The sequence below is a fragment of the Trachypithecus francoisi genome, unplaced genomic scaffold (assembly GCF_009764315.1).
Source record: "Trachypithecus francoisi isolate TF-2019V2 unplaced genomic scaffold, Tfra_2.0 Lachesis_group10, whole genome shotgun sequence".
Classification (NCBI taxonomy): domain Eukaryota; kingdom Metazoa; phylum Chordata; class Mammalia; order Primates; family Cercopithecidae; genus Trachypithecus; species Trachypithecus francoisi.
In genome coordinates this window covers 129,923,571-129,939,095 of record NW_022681455.1, presented here as the reverse complement: position 1 = coordinate 129,939,095, position 15,525 = coordinate 129,923,571, and the positions used below count along the sequence as shown (strand labels likewise).

Sequence of the window (15,525 nt, the reverse complement as noted above, 5' to 3'; positions counted from 1 at the left end):
TCCCCTGCATGGAGAGGAGGCTACCTCCAGCGGAAAGACACACCAGTGTAACCACCCTGGAGGGAACCAGCCTGGACACACGGCCACCAGCCTGCCGAGAGCAGAGTGGCTTACCTTGGTCCCCCTCTCGTCTCCCTCCGCGTGGACGGTGTAGGAGCAGCCTTCCTTCTGTGGCTTTTCTGAGATAATGCGCACCTGTACTCCGGGCAGCGGGGTCCCCACAGAACCTACGAGAGAGGAGAAACACTGAAAGGGAGCCTGGAGGAGAGAAGTGCGCCCTGCGCTCGGATTCCACTGGGCTCCTGTGTGCCACGTGCAAGAGTCTGTGTGGAGGGAGAGATGTGCCCTGTGACCCCGAGAGAACACAGCCTAGGAACCAGCAGGTGAAGAACCACACAATATGTGGCTGGCGAGCACGGTGTGCTCAGGCCCAGCCGATGCCACAGTGATGGCCACGCAGCACAGCAGACGCTCACGTGGCACACTGAGCCGCCCTGCCCCGGCCTCTCAGACATCACTTTCCCAGTTACCTCCCGAAGCCTCACAGCTGCCCACGGATTCTGGTGTCATCTCCACTTTTATACACTCGCTGGCCAGGGAGCACTGGCGACTCGCCCTGAGGGCCCTGGGGCTGTCCATGGTGAGGGGACCTGTGTGTGCCCGGGACACGGGCGGGCTAAGGCAGGGCCTGCCCTATGTCTCCAGGAGGGGCTGTCCTGAACTCTGCGTGGCAGGTGGACCACACTTTGTAGTAGCTCATTTATTAGACACCCACGATTTGCTCAGTGTATCCACCCCACCTGCACAGTTCCAACGTGGCTAAAATCAAACCTTACACTGGCCAGGGTCGGGGCAGAGCCCAGGGGGCGAGACATGTCCCGCCGGCACACACGGGCTGCCGCAGCCTTGCTATGCCTGGGGTTTAGGGTGCTGGTGGGACGGCAGAGGCTGCTGATGGAGCGCGGCCCTGGCGATGTGGCATTAGCATGGGCACGACCTGGGGGCAGAGCAGAGGTGGGACTTCCTGTCTACCCCGGGGTGTGAAGCCTTTGCCCTGGTCTGCGTCAGGGAAGTGCCTGAACGCTTATCATGTGTGAGAGTCCACGCTGAGATTTGAGGCACTTCCAGGGTCAACATCGAGGGTCAGTGCAGCAAACTCTGTAATCCACGGGGCGTCCCGGCCTCCAGATGCTTGGTGAAGAGCTGTTGGTGCCTGGCTCGCTCTCGTTAGTCCCGCAGGCAAAGCCGGGCTAGCGTGGTGCACAGAGTGTCACCTAGCGAGTTCTCTGTGGTTCCAGGTGTGCAGACGTCCCGAATCTCCACTCTGGTCAGAAAACCGCATCACCACCATGGGGGGGTGTGGCAGGGCCGGCTTCAGCCCCCTTTCTCCCACCCTTTCTCTTCCTTTATGTTTTGCTTCTGAAGATTTTAAAATGGGGGTGAAACCCGCGTAACACACGACTTGCCATTTCACAGTGCGCGGCATGGCGGTGTTCCGCACACACTGCAGTCCCCTGCTCGCACCAGTCAGAACTCCTGCATGGCCCACGACCGCCACACCCTCCCTCCCCAGACCTGGCACCACGTCTGCTGTCCGTGTCCCTGGGTTTTCTGTTCTGGGCGTTTCACAGGAACAGGAACAACACAGGCGGCCTCTCACCTCTTCCTGGTGATGCCTCTACTGGGGTGGGGATGTAGCACCAGGACGCGGCACAGTTGGGGTTGTGGCGGGGCCGCAGGTGGGGAGGCCGTGTGGCCATCCCACACCATCTGCAGAGGCTGGAGAGGCTCTGGGATGGTGTCTGGATTCTGCAGAAGACGAGCAGTGGCACTGCCCAAGAGAGATTGAGGGAGGGGCCCCCACCCTCCAGGTGCCATTCGTTGTGCCCCGGGCATGTGACAGTGTAGATGTGAGAGCTCAAGGGAGTGAACAAAGGCCGGCCCTGTGAGGGCCCATGTGGATGGGCGCGGCCGCAGGCAGGTGGGGGGCACTGCCTTCCTGTCACAGCTCACCTCTAAAATTTGTCAGCCAGCCCCTCCCTGATAACTCTGACTGGCCTGCGGCCCCTGTCCTGGTGTCTGGGATGCCCTGGTGCTCTGCGTGCCTGGGACCCAGGGAAGGGAAACCACCAGTAAGGTACTGGAGCTCCCTGTCAACACCACAGAGCGGCCCAGGAGCTGTGAGCGCCTCTGAACTCAGCCTCCAATTAGAGTGTGATTATGCCCAGCAGTCGTCGGCCATGAATTATTCATCTCCCTCCACAGGAACCGCACCGGGCACGCCCGCCCGTAACCATAACCACGACAGAGCTCACCCTCCACCCGGCTTCTCTCTCTCCCCCAAGCACGGAGGGGGCGCTGCGCAGTGAGGCCAAGTGAGCCCACAGCCTGCGGCTGGAGCCGACCCGAGTGCCAAAGCCACGTCCACCAGGGTGGGGGTTAGAGCCTGAGAGTGACGAAGGCTCTTCTCCACCGTGCCCTCCAGAAACACGGCTCAGGAGGCTGCATTTTGGAGCTTTTGTGGGGCATGTTGGATTTAATGCTGAGGCGACTTTACTTACTTTTTTCCAAACCAAAGAACTGACACTGCTGGTGATTTAGAGGCAAGGACAAAATTAGATACTTGATTCTATTTTAGAGAAGAGGGAATGTCCCCAGCGCCCAGGCATTGTCTTTGGCACCTGAGGAAACCTGCAGTCGGTAGCTGAAGGCTCGGGGACTGGTGCTCTCGCATTTCTTGCCCAAAGACCCTGAAGCTTCAGGGTCTCTGGATCCCCTTTCTCAGCCGGGGACCCCCTCCCTGTACCATCTGTCTGGGGCTCCTTCCTGTTCGCCTGGGAGTTCTGATTCCAGTGCGGGTAGGGTGAGCCTCCCCCAGGCCTCTGGGCTCCTGTCTGCTACTTGGCACCCTCGGTGTGGACAGCGGTCCCTGGGCTGCTCCTGACACCCTCGGTGTGGACGGCGGTCCCTGGGCTGCTCCTGGCGCCCTCGGTGTGGACGGCGGTCCCTGGGCTGCTCCTGACACCCTCAGTGTGGACGGCGGTCCCTGGGCTGCTCCTGGCGCCCTCGGTGTGGACGGCGGTCCCTGGGCTGCTCCTGGCGCCCTCGGTGTAGACGGCGGTCCCTGGGCTGCTCCTGGCGCCCTCGGTGTGGACGGCAGTCCCTGGGCTGCTCCTGGCGCCCTCGGTGTGGACGGCGGTCCCTGGGCTGCTCCTGGCGCCCTCGTGTGGACGGCGGTCCTGGGCTGCTCCTGGCGCCCTCGGTGTGGACGGCGGTCCCTGGGCTGCTCCTGGCGCCCTCGGTGTGGACGGCAGTCCCTGGGCTGCTCCTGGTCTCAGCCTTGTATCTGGTTCCAGTAAAAAAGGCTGGGGGGGGCCGCTGTCCATCTTCTCTGTCGTCTCCAATCAGGGCCACTGAAGAGGCCACCGTGCTCCTGGCCGCGTGACTGCCTGGGAAGTGTGTGTGTGTGTCTGCGTCACTTACTAGCCACATGACCCTGGGCAGGCTCCATGGGTTCTTGCGTGTGAATGGAAAAAAATGAGCCCACAACAGGGGCTGTTTTGAGAAGGTCAAATGAGAGGACGCCCACAAAGCAACTCTGTGTAAACAGTCATCGTCAACTACAAACTCTCTGTGCAGACAGATTCTGAATACACAGAACCTGTCCTGCTCACACGTCCAGAACAAAGAGAGGACAAAGCCTGCAGTCCATGACCCTTTCAGTCCTTACTTGCCTGCAGCCTGCAGCCCTCAGTGAGCTGAGCTCTGCTCATTCCGTCCATATTACATGGTGACTGTGGCCGGCGGCACTGGACAAAACCAGCACATCCTACTAAGGACGGCGATGAGGACAGAGACTCTAGGGACCACTCCCATTTGATTTCAAGGTCCCCATCTTATTTCCACCAGGGAGCTCTAGCCACTGAAGAAAGAGCTGGTGGCACAGCCACCGTGGGGACGCGTGAGTCAGCCCAGGGCAGGGGCCACCGGCACTGATGGTGGTTTCCTGGGGTCTGAGACTAGGATCTATTTCCCACCACTCGCATTGACTTCTTTTCACAACATGCCCCCACCTGCTCACTACCCTGGGCCCTGTCACAGCAGGCTCTGCACTCCGTGTGGCCGCCCCACTGGCAGCTCTGCACAGCAGCCGAGGATCTCACTGTCATGGCCCTGTCATTCTGCTCATGATGACCCAGGCAAACAGAAACCTCCCTTTACACTCAGAATACACCTAGCAGCCCCGATGGCTCCCCAGGCCCAGCAAAGGGACCTAAGCCTACAGCCTCTCCTCCTCCCAGCCCAGCAGCCAGCCCGCCCTCACACTCACCTTGCAGGCCCCAGCACCATATCGCTGCCTAGCACCAGCTGGTCCCCGCCTGGGCCTGGACCCCCATGTCCAGGCTTACCCTAGAGCCCCAGGAATCAGACAGGCATGGAATGAGCCACAGGGCACGCGGAAAGAGCAACGGGACAGAGCAGAGTCCAGGAGCCGGCCCCCCAGGAGTCAACAGACTTTCAACAAAGATCACCCGTTCCATGGAGAAGGGAGTCTTTTCAACAAACAGTGCTAAAAAGCTAGACGTTCATACACTAAAAAGGAACTGTGGTCCGTATCTTGCACTAAGTATAAAAATTAACTCAAAATGGATCACCATCCTAAATGTAAGAGCTGAAACTATTCTCTGTGACTTTGGGCTAGGCAAGGATTTATTAGATAGGACCTCATATAGACAATTCATAAAACAAATTGATAAACTGGGCCAAAATCTAAAACTCCTGATTTTAAAGATGCTGTTAGGTGAACGGGAAGACAAACCACAAGCTGGAAGATGATATTTAAAATCACACAGCTGACACTTACGTCCAGAATTTTAAAAAGCTCTCAAAACTCAGGAAAACAAATGCCCCAATTGAAAATGGAATGCCCTGGAAGAGGTGCTCAACGCCACCCGTCATGAGAGAATCATGAACGCAACAAGACACCACCACCGCCCATTGGAGCACAGGTGCTTCTGACCCCCCGCCCATCGCAGGGGGAAGGGGAGGGCGCAACCGCTCTGGGGAACAGCTCGGCAGCTTCAGACAACACAGCAATCTCTCTCCTAGGTATCTGCCCAAGTGACATAAAAACCCACGTTCACACAGAAATCTGCACACAAATGTTTATAACATCTTACGTGTCATTGCTTAAAACAGGGTCACAAGTGGTGGCACATCCACGCGACAATGCCACTCAGCAGTGAAAGGCACAAACCCTGACGCACACAGCCCAGGCGACTGCGGGCGGAAGCACCACGGATGCCATTCAGCAGTGAAAGGCGCAGACTCTGATGCACACAGCACAGGTGCCTGTGGGCAGAAGCCAGGCGGGAGCAGACAGGCTCAGAGGCCACGTCCTGCAGGATTCAGCCACGTGACCTCCCAGAAGAAGCAACACCAACGGAAGAGAAACAGGAACAAGGGGCTGGGACTCGGGGGTGGAGGGGGTGCTAAGCACTAGGAAGGAAGTTTCTGAGGTGAGGAAACCTTCTCTATCTCTATCCTGACTGTGATGATGTTTCTTAAGACTCTCAGAGCTGCACACCAGAGGGGTGAATTTTACTGTGTCTGCAGGTAAGTAGCTGCACAGACAGATGTGCGGGATGGTCTCACTTTTACGTCTGCACTGAGATCTCTCTTCTGCTCTGGACAGCCTGAAAGGGCTACACAGAAATAAGCAGGGCGGCTCCCCAGCAGTGGGCTCTGCGCCCAGAAGTCCCTGTGGAGGACCCAGGGCTCGAAGGGTTGGGTCAGATGAAAGTCAAAATGGAATGTGTTAGGCAGGGCTGGACAAGAGGGGCCCAGTACCAGGAGCCCACGTCTAGAAAAGGAAGACAGGTGCCTGACTCATCCCACTCTGCCCACCACACCCACCTGTCCTGGCACTGCTGCTGGCGCTGCGTGGCACCCAGACTCCAGACAGATGTAGGCTCCCACCACTGATGTGGTCTGGAGCCAGCAGCACGGCCCCCGGCCTTCCTCTGAGACGTGCACCGACGCCTGTGTTCCAGGTGTTGCTGTTCTTCCCATTGTCTCCCCAGTCATCCAGCCAGGAGCCAGCACACACATCCCCCACCCACCCCTGACTGAGACATGGGAGAAGGCTGATTGGCCCAGAGGGGACAGGTCACCGTGCATCCTGAGTGCTCTCCTGGCCTGGTGGCCTGTCCCACAGGCCAGCATCCTTCACGCCGCCTTTCATTCCAAATGTGGGTGGTTCGAGACTGGCCCACCTTGGGGGGCTCAGGGCAAAGTGGGAGAGGAACACAGCTGTGGGAAATGCTCGTACCTGGCAGGCGTGCCGCGGCGGTCAGGGGCCCGGACAGAGCCATGCCGATCTCAGTCATGCCGTACCGCTCCAGCAGGGTGTGGCCCGTGATGTTCTTCCACTTCTCCAGCACCGGGATGGGCAGGGCAGCTGAGCCTGAGACCATGAGCCTACGCGGCACAACCAAAGGCAGGTTTAGCCCCTTGGGACGCGGCCCTCGCGTGCAAAGGTGGCAGATTTAGCCCCTTGGGACGTGGCCCTCGTGTGCAAAGGCAGCAGCTCCTTCACGACAGCAGGAGCCCCCGGCGTGGGTCCAGCACTACCACGCGACACCTGGGACCAATGCTGCAGTCTGCGCTAGGGCGTTACTTTGTTTTTTGAAAATGATTTGTTGGGTTTATTTTAGAAGGAAGCAGGTCCAACAACTATTGAGGGTAAACAAATGTGCTTAGGGTCTGTGGTGTCCCTGCAAAGTTCCTGCGCTGTTCACAACCACGCTCAAGAACAACAGTGACCGTGCAGCTGCTCACCACACAGCTGATCACAAGTGAACAGCCACGGTGCTGCGGACGGCAGCCAGGCACATCTGGGGACTAGAGCCAGCTCAGCTTGCAGGGCTCCACAGGAGAACGTGGACATGGATGGACGGCTGCAGCACCCAAAGGGTGGGGCCGGGCACACCCAAGGGGCTCAGAACCGCCCACAGAGCTGGAGCCGTCTTGGCTCACACGCTTGGCTCAGGCTTGGCAGGAGAACACGGGTCCTGAGAACCCTGAGTGCCCGCACCGCTCACACAGCATTTCCTGCAGCCTCACGGGCAGTAGGGAAGGTGCTTTTTTTTTTTTTTTTTTTCTGAGACGGAGTCTTGCTCTGCCACCCAGGCTGGAGTGCAGTGGCCGGTTCCGGGTTTAGGCCATTCTCCTGCCTCAGCCTCCCGAGTAGCTGGGACTACAGGCGCCCGCCTCATCGCCCGGCTAGTTTTTTGTATTTTTTAGTAGAGACGGGGTTTCACCGTATTAGCCAGGATGGTCTCGATCTCCTGACCTCGTGATCCGCCCGTCTCGGCCTCCCAAAGTGCTGGGATTACAGGCTTGAGCCACTGCGCCCGGCCGGGAAGGTGCTTTTGTTTGCGGTTTGAGCAGAGTGGTCCCTGCTGCTGCCCCTGCTTTACAAGGAGGCACCACTGACAGGACCCTCGCTGGGAGATCCAGATGGCTGAGGTCTCATTGCCTCCGTCATCCCGGAAATCACCTGATCCTCTCCTTCACTGACCTCGTTCTTGCCCTCTGTTCCTTAGATTTGGTAAAACATGCTGCTCATCTGGCTCAGCTCGGGGTCTTCCTAGCCCCAAGGCATCCCAGCAGTAGCAGCAGCAAAACCACGGGCTCCGGTGGCCTCACAGAAAAGGGGCAAAGGAACGGCGAAGAGAGCAAAGTGGGATCAGACATGTGCCTTGGACAACCCAGAATCCTCTCCAGGAACGAAGGTGCCGCTTCCCTGTGCACTTCCTGGGGACTGGGAGGAGTGCACCGCAGCCACAGACACACACGCATCCCACTGGAAACTGGATGACAGTCAAGCCTTCAGTTCCTGCAGCGCGCCCGCCACACCAACCCTCCCTCTCACAAAAAGTACCCCACCCACGACTCTGCTGGAGATGAGGGCCTGTGATGCGTGTGAAGACTCCCTGAGCCACACGTGTGCATTTCCAGTTAGTGAACCACACTCCAACAGCCACGAGGGAAAAGAAACGTTCCCACGCCTGCAGGTTCATGCAGGAGTGCAAAGCAAACATGCCCGAGTGGCCCAAAAGACCAGCTCGTCCTGGGAGGGAGGGGTTTATCCAGGGAGCTGGGAGGGGAGGAGCAGGGCTGAGAGGAAAAGCAGCAGAACATGCCCCAGGCAGGAGGCGCTCACAGGGCTGCCCACGAAGGCATTGCATAGTAGAGGCAGGAGTCGTGGGACATGTGGGCAGACGAGGCATGAGTGAGCGGGTCAGCTTACTGTCCTCACCCTTGTCCTTCAGACTCCATGACAGAGAGAGAGATGGACCGGAAAGAGAGAAGACAGATAGATGGAGACAAAGAGAGATGGAGAGATACAGACAGATGGAGAGACAGGAGAGATACAGAGAGAAGACAGAGAGACAGACAGAGAGACAGATGAAGAGAGATGGAGAGACAGAGAGAAGACAGAGACAGACGGAGAGTCAGACAGGAGAGACAGAAGACAGACAGATAGATGGAAAGATAGAGACAGATGGAGAGAGAGAGACAAAGAGAGACAGAGAGAGATAGAGAGACAGAGAATGACAGAGAGAGCGATACAGAATCCAAGCAGCTATCAACATGGATGAGGTTATAGATACACATACAGATGGGTAGAGAGAGAGAGACGGGGAGAGAAAGAGAGACAGGGAGAGAGAGAGAGAGATGGGGAGAGAGCGAGGGAGCATTGAAAGGAAATGGAAAGCAGTGCTTCCCAGAACTTAGTAGAAGTGATTTATTAGAAATAAGTCGTATCTGTTGATCTTTAAGACTTTCTGAACGGGAAAGTGGGCTCTTTTCACTTACCTAATTTTTTCTTCACAAACTGCACGCAAGAAATCCTGGGCGTGCGGCTGGGTAAAATGCCTGTCATAGTACTCCATCAGCTTGGTGTATATTGTAGGCACTGCCATGAAGACATTGATTCGCGGCGTTTCAGAACTTAAGAACTTTTCCCAAACCTACGGAGGAAAGGAAGCACTCGGTAGGAAGATGAGCAGGCACTGAGGCCGTAGCAGAGGCTCCTGGCTCCAGGCACAGCGTTCTCGCGTTCTCACGGTTCACATTCAAGAGTCTGCAGTGCCTCCCGTCTAAAAGGGGTGCCTCAGACTCTGACCCCTTCCCACAGAAGCCATGTTGCGCGGTACAACTGCATTTGGCCTGTGGGGGGAGAGCAATCTTGAGTAGAGCTGGGAAAGGCCTTCGGGATCTGCAACCTGGACAGACGTGAGTGGCCAGGCTCTTCCAGCTACACAGAGGAGGGTGGATGTGCACCTTGGGGAAGCTGACAGGAGGCCCCGACCGGCCGCCCGCCCGCCCGCAGACCCAAAGTCAGCACACTTCCCAGTATGCACAGGCATGCAGTGACTAGTGAACGGTGAAGTCTTTTATTTAAAAGAGTCATGTGAATTTTGTATTTTACTCCATAATAAACATTTCTTGCTTACACGTAAGTATGTTTTAAGTTCCTCACTTGTTAGCGGTTTCTCGCGTTGCCCATAAAGCTTCAGGAAGACCTGGTGAGCCACGTTGGTTCCATGGCCCTCTCTACCCCCAGTGTTCCACACGGAGCCCCGAACGGTGTGGCGGAGGGCGGAGGGCACTCTTCGTGCTGTGGGCTCAGCACCTAAGGGAGGCCCATAACACACAGGACAGATCTCGCCCACAGGGCGTTGAAACTGGGGTCGATGGATGCTGATGCCACAGTCCAGCCCTAGCCCATCTCATCTCCTCACTGGACTCTGGCAGTGACGAGTACCTCACCGCAGCTGCCTGGCAGAGAAAGGCAGGAATCTCCGGAGAAGAAATAGTATCATTCTTTCAAAGACAAAGACTGGAACTCTTCAAAGTTACAAAGCATGTAAGGAAACAAAGATGTGACCCCAAATTGAAGAAGTCTCAGGAAATCCAAACATCAGGATCGCCAGACAAGGCCCTTCAAATAACTGCAACAAGCAGATTAAGGAATTTAGAAGAAAAGATGAACAACGTGGGGAAAATGGAGAATTGCAAAGAGAAGTGGAGCTGCCAAAAATTGAAAAACTGAAAAACACGAGATCTGAAATGAATTCATTCAACAGACCAAATAACAAACAAGACACAGCAGAAAAGAGGAAAAAAGTCAGACACAGTCAACGGGCGTGATCTACGCTGACGCGCAGACAGGAAAGCAAAGACACAGGCGACCAGAGTGCGGGAGACGGCAGCACCCGCGGAGCAGCACCCACAACACCGCCATCGAGGGAGGGAGGGGGAACAGACAAGCAGGTGGAGAGAGGACACGCTCGTGGCCGGGAACACTCCACATTGTGAAGACAGCAGTTCTTCCCACGCTGAGCTCCAGCTTCAAAGCAATCTTCCCAAAATTCCAGTAAGCTTCATTGTGCAGAAATTGATACACTTATCCTACGTTTTGCATGAAAAGGCAAAGGACCCAGAAGATCCAAAATAAATTGCAGAAGGCAGATTAAAGGTGAGAACACACAGTTCCCAACTTCAAAACTGACATAAACCAGAAGTAATGAACACAGTGTGATGCTGCGTAAGATCAGACAAGAGACCCACAGAACACAGTTGAGAGTCCAGAAACAAACCAATGCATAGATATCTGGTCAAGTGATTCTTGGCAAAGAAGCCAAGTCCCCAACAGGGGAAAGGACAAAAGGATAAATCTCTCTCACAAATGGCAACGACACACTGAATACCTCCATGAAGAAGGTGAACCCTAGACCCCTACCTCACACCATATGCAAAATTAATCCAAGGTGGGTCAGAAACCTCCATGTATGAGCTAAAACTAGAAAACTTCTAAGAAAAAACAAAAGGGAATATCTTCATGACATGACCGGTGGTTTGGCAAAGACTTCTCTGACGAGATAAAGCACAATCTATAAAGTTTAAAAATTGATAAAATGAATTTATTTTTAAAAATTTTTTATAAAATGAATTTCATCAAAATTAATGTGTGCTTCAAAAGACACTTTAAGAAAATAAAAAAACAAGCTGCAGTTAGAGGGAATATTTGCAAACTATACATCTGAAAAGAGACTTGTATCCAGAATACACAGAGAACTCTTACAACTCAATAATAAGACAAATAGCCCAATTAAAAAATGGTCAAAAGATTTCATTAGACAGTTCACCAAAGATTACATATGGATGCAAACAAGAAGATAAAAAACAGCACTGGGCGCAGCGCTCACGCCTGTAATCCCGGCACTTTGGGAGGCTGAGGTGGGAGGATCCCTTGAGCTCAGGAGTGTGAGACCAGCCTGGGCAACAGAGGGAGGCTCCGTCTCTACAAAAATAATTCAAAAGGAAAAAAGTAAAAATAAACATAAAAAATGCTCAACATCTGGCAGGGTGTGGTGGCTCACGCCTATAATCACAGCACTTTGGGAGGCTGAGGCAGGCAGATTAGTTGAGGTCAAGAGTTCAAGACCAGCCTGGCCTTTCACCTACAGAGACGGTGAAACCCCATCTCTATAAAAATACAAAAAATTAGCTGGGCCTGGAGCTGTGCACCTGTAATCCCAGTTGCTGAGACGGCTGAGGCAGGAGAAGCACTTGAACCCAGGAGGCGGAGATTGCAGTGAGCCAAGACTGAGTCACTGCACTCCAGCCTGAGTGACAGAGCGAGACTCGGTCTCAAAAAAAAAAAAAAAAAGCTCAACATCAGTAGTCATTAGGGAAACACAAACTGAAAAACTGAAGCCAGTGACAAGTGCTGGCAGGACGTAAAGAAATGAAAACTCTCATACGCTGCTGGTGAGAACATATAGCAACACAGCCATTTTGGAAAACAGTTCGCCAGTTTCTTTTCTTTCTTTCTTTTTTTTTTTTTGAGACAGAGTCTTGCTGTTATCCAGGCTGGAGTACAGTGGTGCGATCTTGGCTCACTGCAATTGCTGCTCCCTGGGTTCAAGCGATTCTCCTACCTCAGCCACCTGAGTAGCTGGGATTACAGGTGTGAACCACTGTGCCCGGCTAATTTTGTATTTTTAGTACGGACAGTTTCACCATGTTGGTCAGGCTGGTCTCGAACTCCTGACCTCAAGGGATCCACCTGCCTCAGCCTCCCAAAGTGCTGGGATTTCAGGCGTGAGCTACCATGCCCAGCCAGTTTGCCAGTTTCTTAAAACATTAAACAGAAAGTCACCATACAACCCATCAATTCTATCCCTCTGTGTCTATGTAAGATCAGTGAAAGCATGTCTACAGAGATTTATATGTAAATGTTCACAGCAGCATTATTCATCATAGCCCCAAACTGAAACAGTCCAAATGCCCATCAGATGGTGAATGGATGAGGAAAATGTGTTGTGTCCATACGATGAAGTACTATTCAGGAACAAGCTACTAATGCACACAATAGAACATGGATGAAACTCAAAACTATCCTGCAAGTGAAAGAAGCTGGAATAAAAGACTGAGTGCGACGCAACCCATTTGCACGCACTGCCATCTAAAACAAGGTAGAGGCAGAAAGCAGATTTGCGGTTGCCAGGGGCTGGGAATGGGGGGGGAATGGACACTGGTTTGAGGGAATGGCTACACAATTCATAATTTACAATAGTGAATTTTACAGTGTGTGAATTGTATCTCGACAGAACTCTTTTTGAAAAGGAAAGGTGTAATAAAAACATTTTCAGTGAAACAAAATTGAGGGATTTGTCAGCAAAGCTGCACTACAAGAACTACTGAAAAGAAGTTCTCCAGGCTGAAGGGAAATGAGTTAGGGGGAAGCTCGGTGCTTCCTGGAGAACCTCTGTAGGGACAAATGAAGGTACCAGAAGAGGAGACGCGTGGGTAATTTAACAAATTTAAGGACTCCTGATATGGTTTGACTGTGTCCCCACCCAAATCTCAATTTGAACTGTATCTCTCAGAATTCCCACATGTTGTGGGAGGCCCCAGGGGGAGGTAACTGAGTTACGGGGGCCGGTCTTTCCTGTGCTGTTCTCATGATAGTGAATGAGTCTCACAAGATCTGATGGGTTTATCAAGGGTTTCTGCTTTTGCTTCTTCCTCATTTTCTCTTGCTGCCACCATGTAACAAGTGCCTTTTGCCTTCCACCATGATTCTGAGGCCTCCCCAGCCATGTGGAACTGTGAGCCCAATTAAACCTCCTTTTCTTCCCAGTCTTGGGTATGTCTTTATCAGCAGCGTGCACATGGACTAACATAGTAAATTGGTACCAGAAGAATGGGGCTGGGGGCGTATGACACATGCAGCCACGTTTGGGGCTGGGGCGTATGAAACACCCAGCCACGTATGAGAACTCTTCCGCAGTTTCCACTCAAATGAAACATATGTCTAGCCTGTGAGCCGGCACCAGGAGGTGCAGATCCAAGAGAAATGTCCACAGGGACATCTGTGTGAGAATGTTCATAGCAACCGTGACTTCTAATAGCCACAAACTGAAAACAATCCCAAATCTTTCAAGAGCAGAATGGATAAGCACACTGTGGCTTCTGCACACTGTGAAATACAACACAGCAATGCAAAAAGAACAAACTGCATTTGATGCAACACACAGATCAACTGTCAAACAGTACAGTGAACCAGAACACAAACGTGACACTGAGGCACGGAAAACGGAGCACACGTGTAGAGGAACAGTGCTGAGGCGGGGAGAGCACACGTGTAGTAGGATGGTGCTGAGGAGGGGAGAGCACACACACAGCGGGACAAAGCTGAGGAGCGGGGAGCAGGCACGTAGGTGAAAGACATGAAGGATGGCATTTCTGGGAAGTCATTGAAATCTTCAGAGGGCAGCTGCCGCCCTAAAGAAGGGCACTGAGAGCCGAGCGTGACCTCCTTCCCCCAGCACATCCCAATGTGCTGCTACACTTCCCAGACCTGTAGGACCTGGAGGCCCCCCGAAGGGCGCCTTAACATTTGACTGACTAGCGAGTGCTTCTGAGGTGGCAGGAGCAGGCCTATTGCTCTAACCCGAGCTGCCACAGCACAGACCCCGCCCGATGGCAGTTCCCACGCAGGCTGCTCCGAGGAGCCACCCCCAGCCGCCCTGATTTGCTGCCCTGCCCTCCTGAGTCCATGCTGCCATCCTGAGGACGTCGGCCAGGGCAGCGCTGTCGGAGACAAGTGACTGATCTGAGCCTCTGGCGACTCTGCGGCGACTTTGATCTCCAGAGGCTGTGGCTGCACATCCATCTTCCGGCATCCTCCTCCTGTCCCCCAACCCCATCCGTCACCTGCAGGCACTGACACACACGGCCCTCTGTGCAGGATGACTTGAAGGCACCACGTCTAAGATCGTACAATACCACCGCAGGTGTCTGGTCACCTCACATTTGTATCCTACACATTCTTCAGTACAATCTTAGACAGAACCCCAATATTCAATAACGCTGACAGCTGGATTTTACACATAGAAATTTCTAAAGTTGGAAACCCTGAAACCTGGGAGTTGATGGAAAAGAGCTGCAATCTTTTGTAGCCACAGCATCGAATTTGTTTAAATATTAAGTTTTCAGCTGGACATAGTGGCTCACACCTTTAATCCCAGCACTTTGGGAGGCTGAGGCAGGCAGATCACGAGGTCAGGAGTTCTAGACCAGCCTGGCCAACATAGTGAAAACCCGTCTCTACTAAAAATACAAAAAATTAGCTGGCTGTGGTGGCGGGCGCCTGTAATCCCAGCTACTCAGGAGGCTGAGGCAGGAGAATCGCTTGAACCCAGGAGGCAGAGGTTGCAGTGAGCCAAGATCACGCCACTGCACTCCAGCCTGGCTGACAGTGCGAGACTCTATCTCAAAAAAAAAAAAAAAAAAATTAAGTTTTCACAGCATAGTTTAGAGAAAAATCCGAAGTAAGCGTCAGAAACAGTGCAGGTCTGAGGCTTTCCCGTGTCCATTAAAGGTCTGAGGTTTTCCTGTGTCCGTTGAAGGTCTGAGGCTTTCCCGTGTCCATTAATGAGCCAGTCTGCAGTGTCCGGAATATGACAGAAGACCCCCAGGCAGAGACCCCAGGGCAGATACTCTCAGAGCAGACATCCCTGGGCAGACGCCCTTGTGACACAGACCCCAGGGCAGGGACCCCCATGGCTGATGCCCCTGGGCAGAGACGCTGCAGCAGCAGCTCCCAAGCTGTGTGCCTGTGGGCACTGGAAAGAGCCAGGTGGTGTCATTCACACAGTGCTGGAGAAGAAGCAAGCTGAGAAAGTCCAGATCCTTGACAGCTGGTCTGTGCCAGCACCTGCACCCACCTGCCTCTCACCCTGAGAGTAACACACTCTTTACTTGGGAGGACGGAACCAACCTGCCCTTGGCTCCCTGGGAGATGCTCTGCCTCTGCCCCTGCAGCTGCGTCTCACCCTGGCACAGTCCACAACAAAGGCTGTTGCTGCCTCTGCCCAAGTGACCATGGCAGACCAGCCACCGTCCGTGCCCGGGCAGCCCCCAACAGAGGGTTCAGAGCCAGGC

The 15,525-nt window shown here is 53.9% G+C and overlaps 1 protein-coding gene across 12 annotated transcripts in view; it reads right to left on the bottom strand.

Annotated features, from left to right (window-relative positions):
- The window catches only part of ACSF3 (acyl-CoA synthetase family member 3), a 68,689-nt gene that overhangs the window by 40,570 nt on the left and 12,594 nt on the right, over positions 1–15,525 (bottom strand). For all 12 annotated transcript variants that reach the window (XR_004439083.1, XR_004439084.1, XR_004439085.1 and 9 more), the window contains 3 exons: positions 8,884–9,038; positions 6,332–6,480; positions 115–227 (listed from right to left, as the gene is read on the bottom strand). Coding sequence is in view for 5 of the 12 variants with exons in the window: in XM_033219367.1 (XP_033075258.1) it covers positions 115–227; positions 6,332–6,480; positions 8,884–9,038 (417 nt within the window). In the remaining 7 variants the exon portion in view is untranslated. The remainder of the gene's footprint in view (positions 1–114; positions 228–6,331; positions 6,481–8,883; positions 9,039–15,525) is intronic.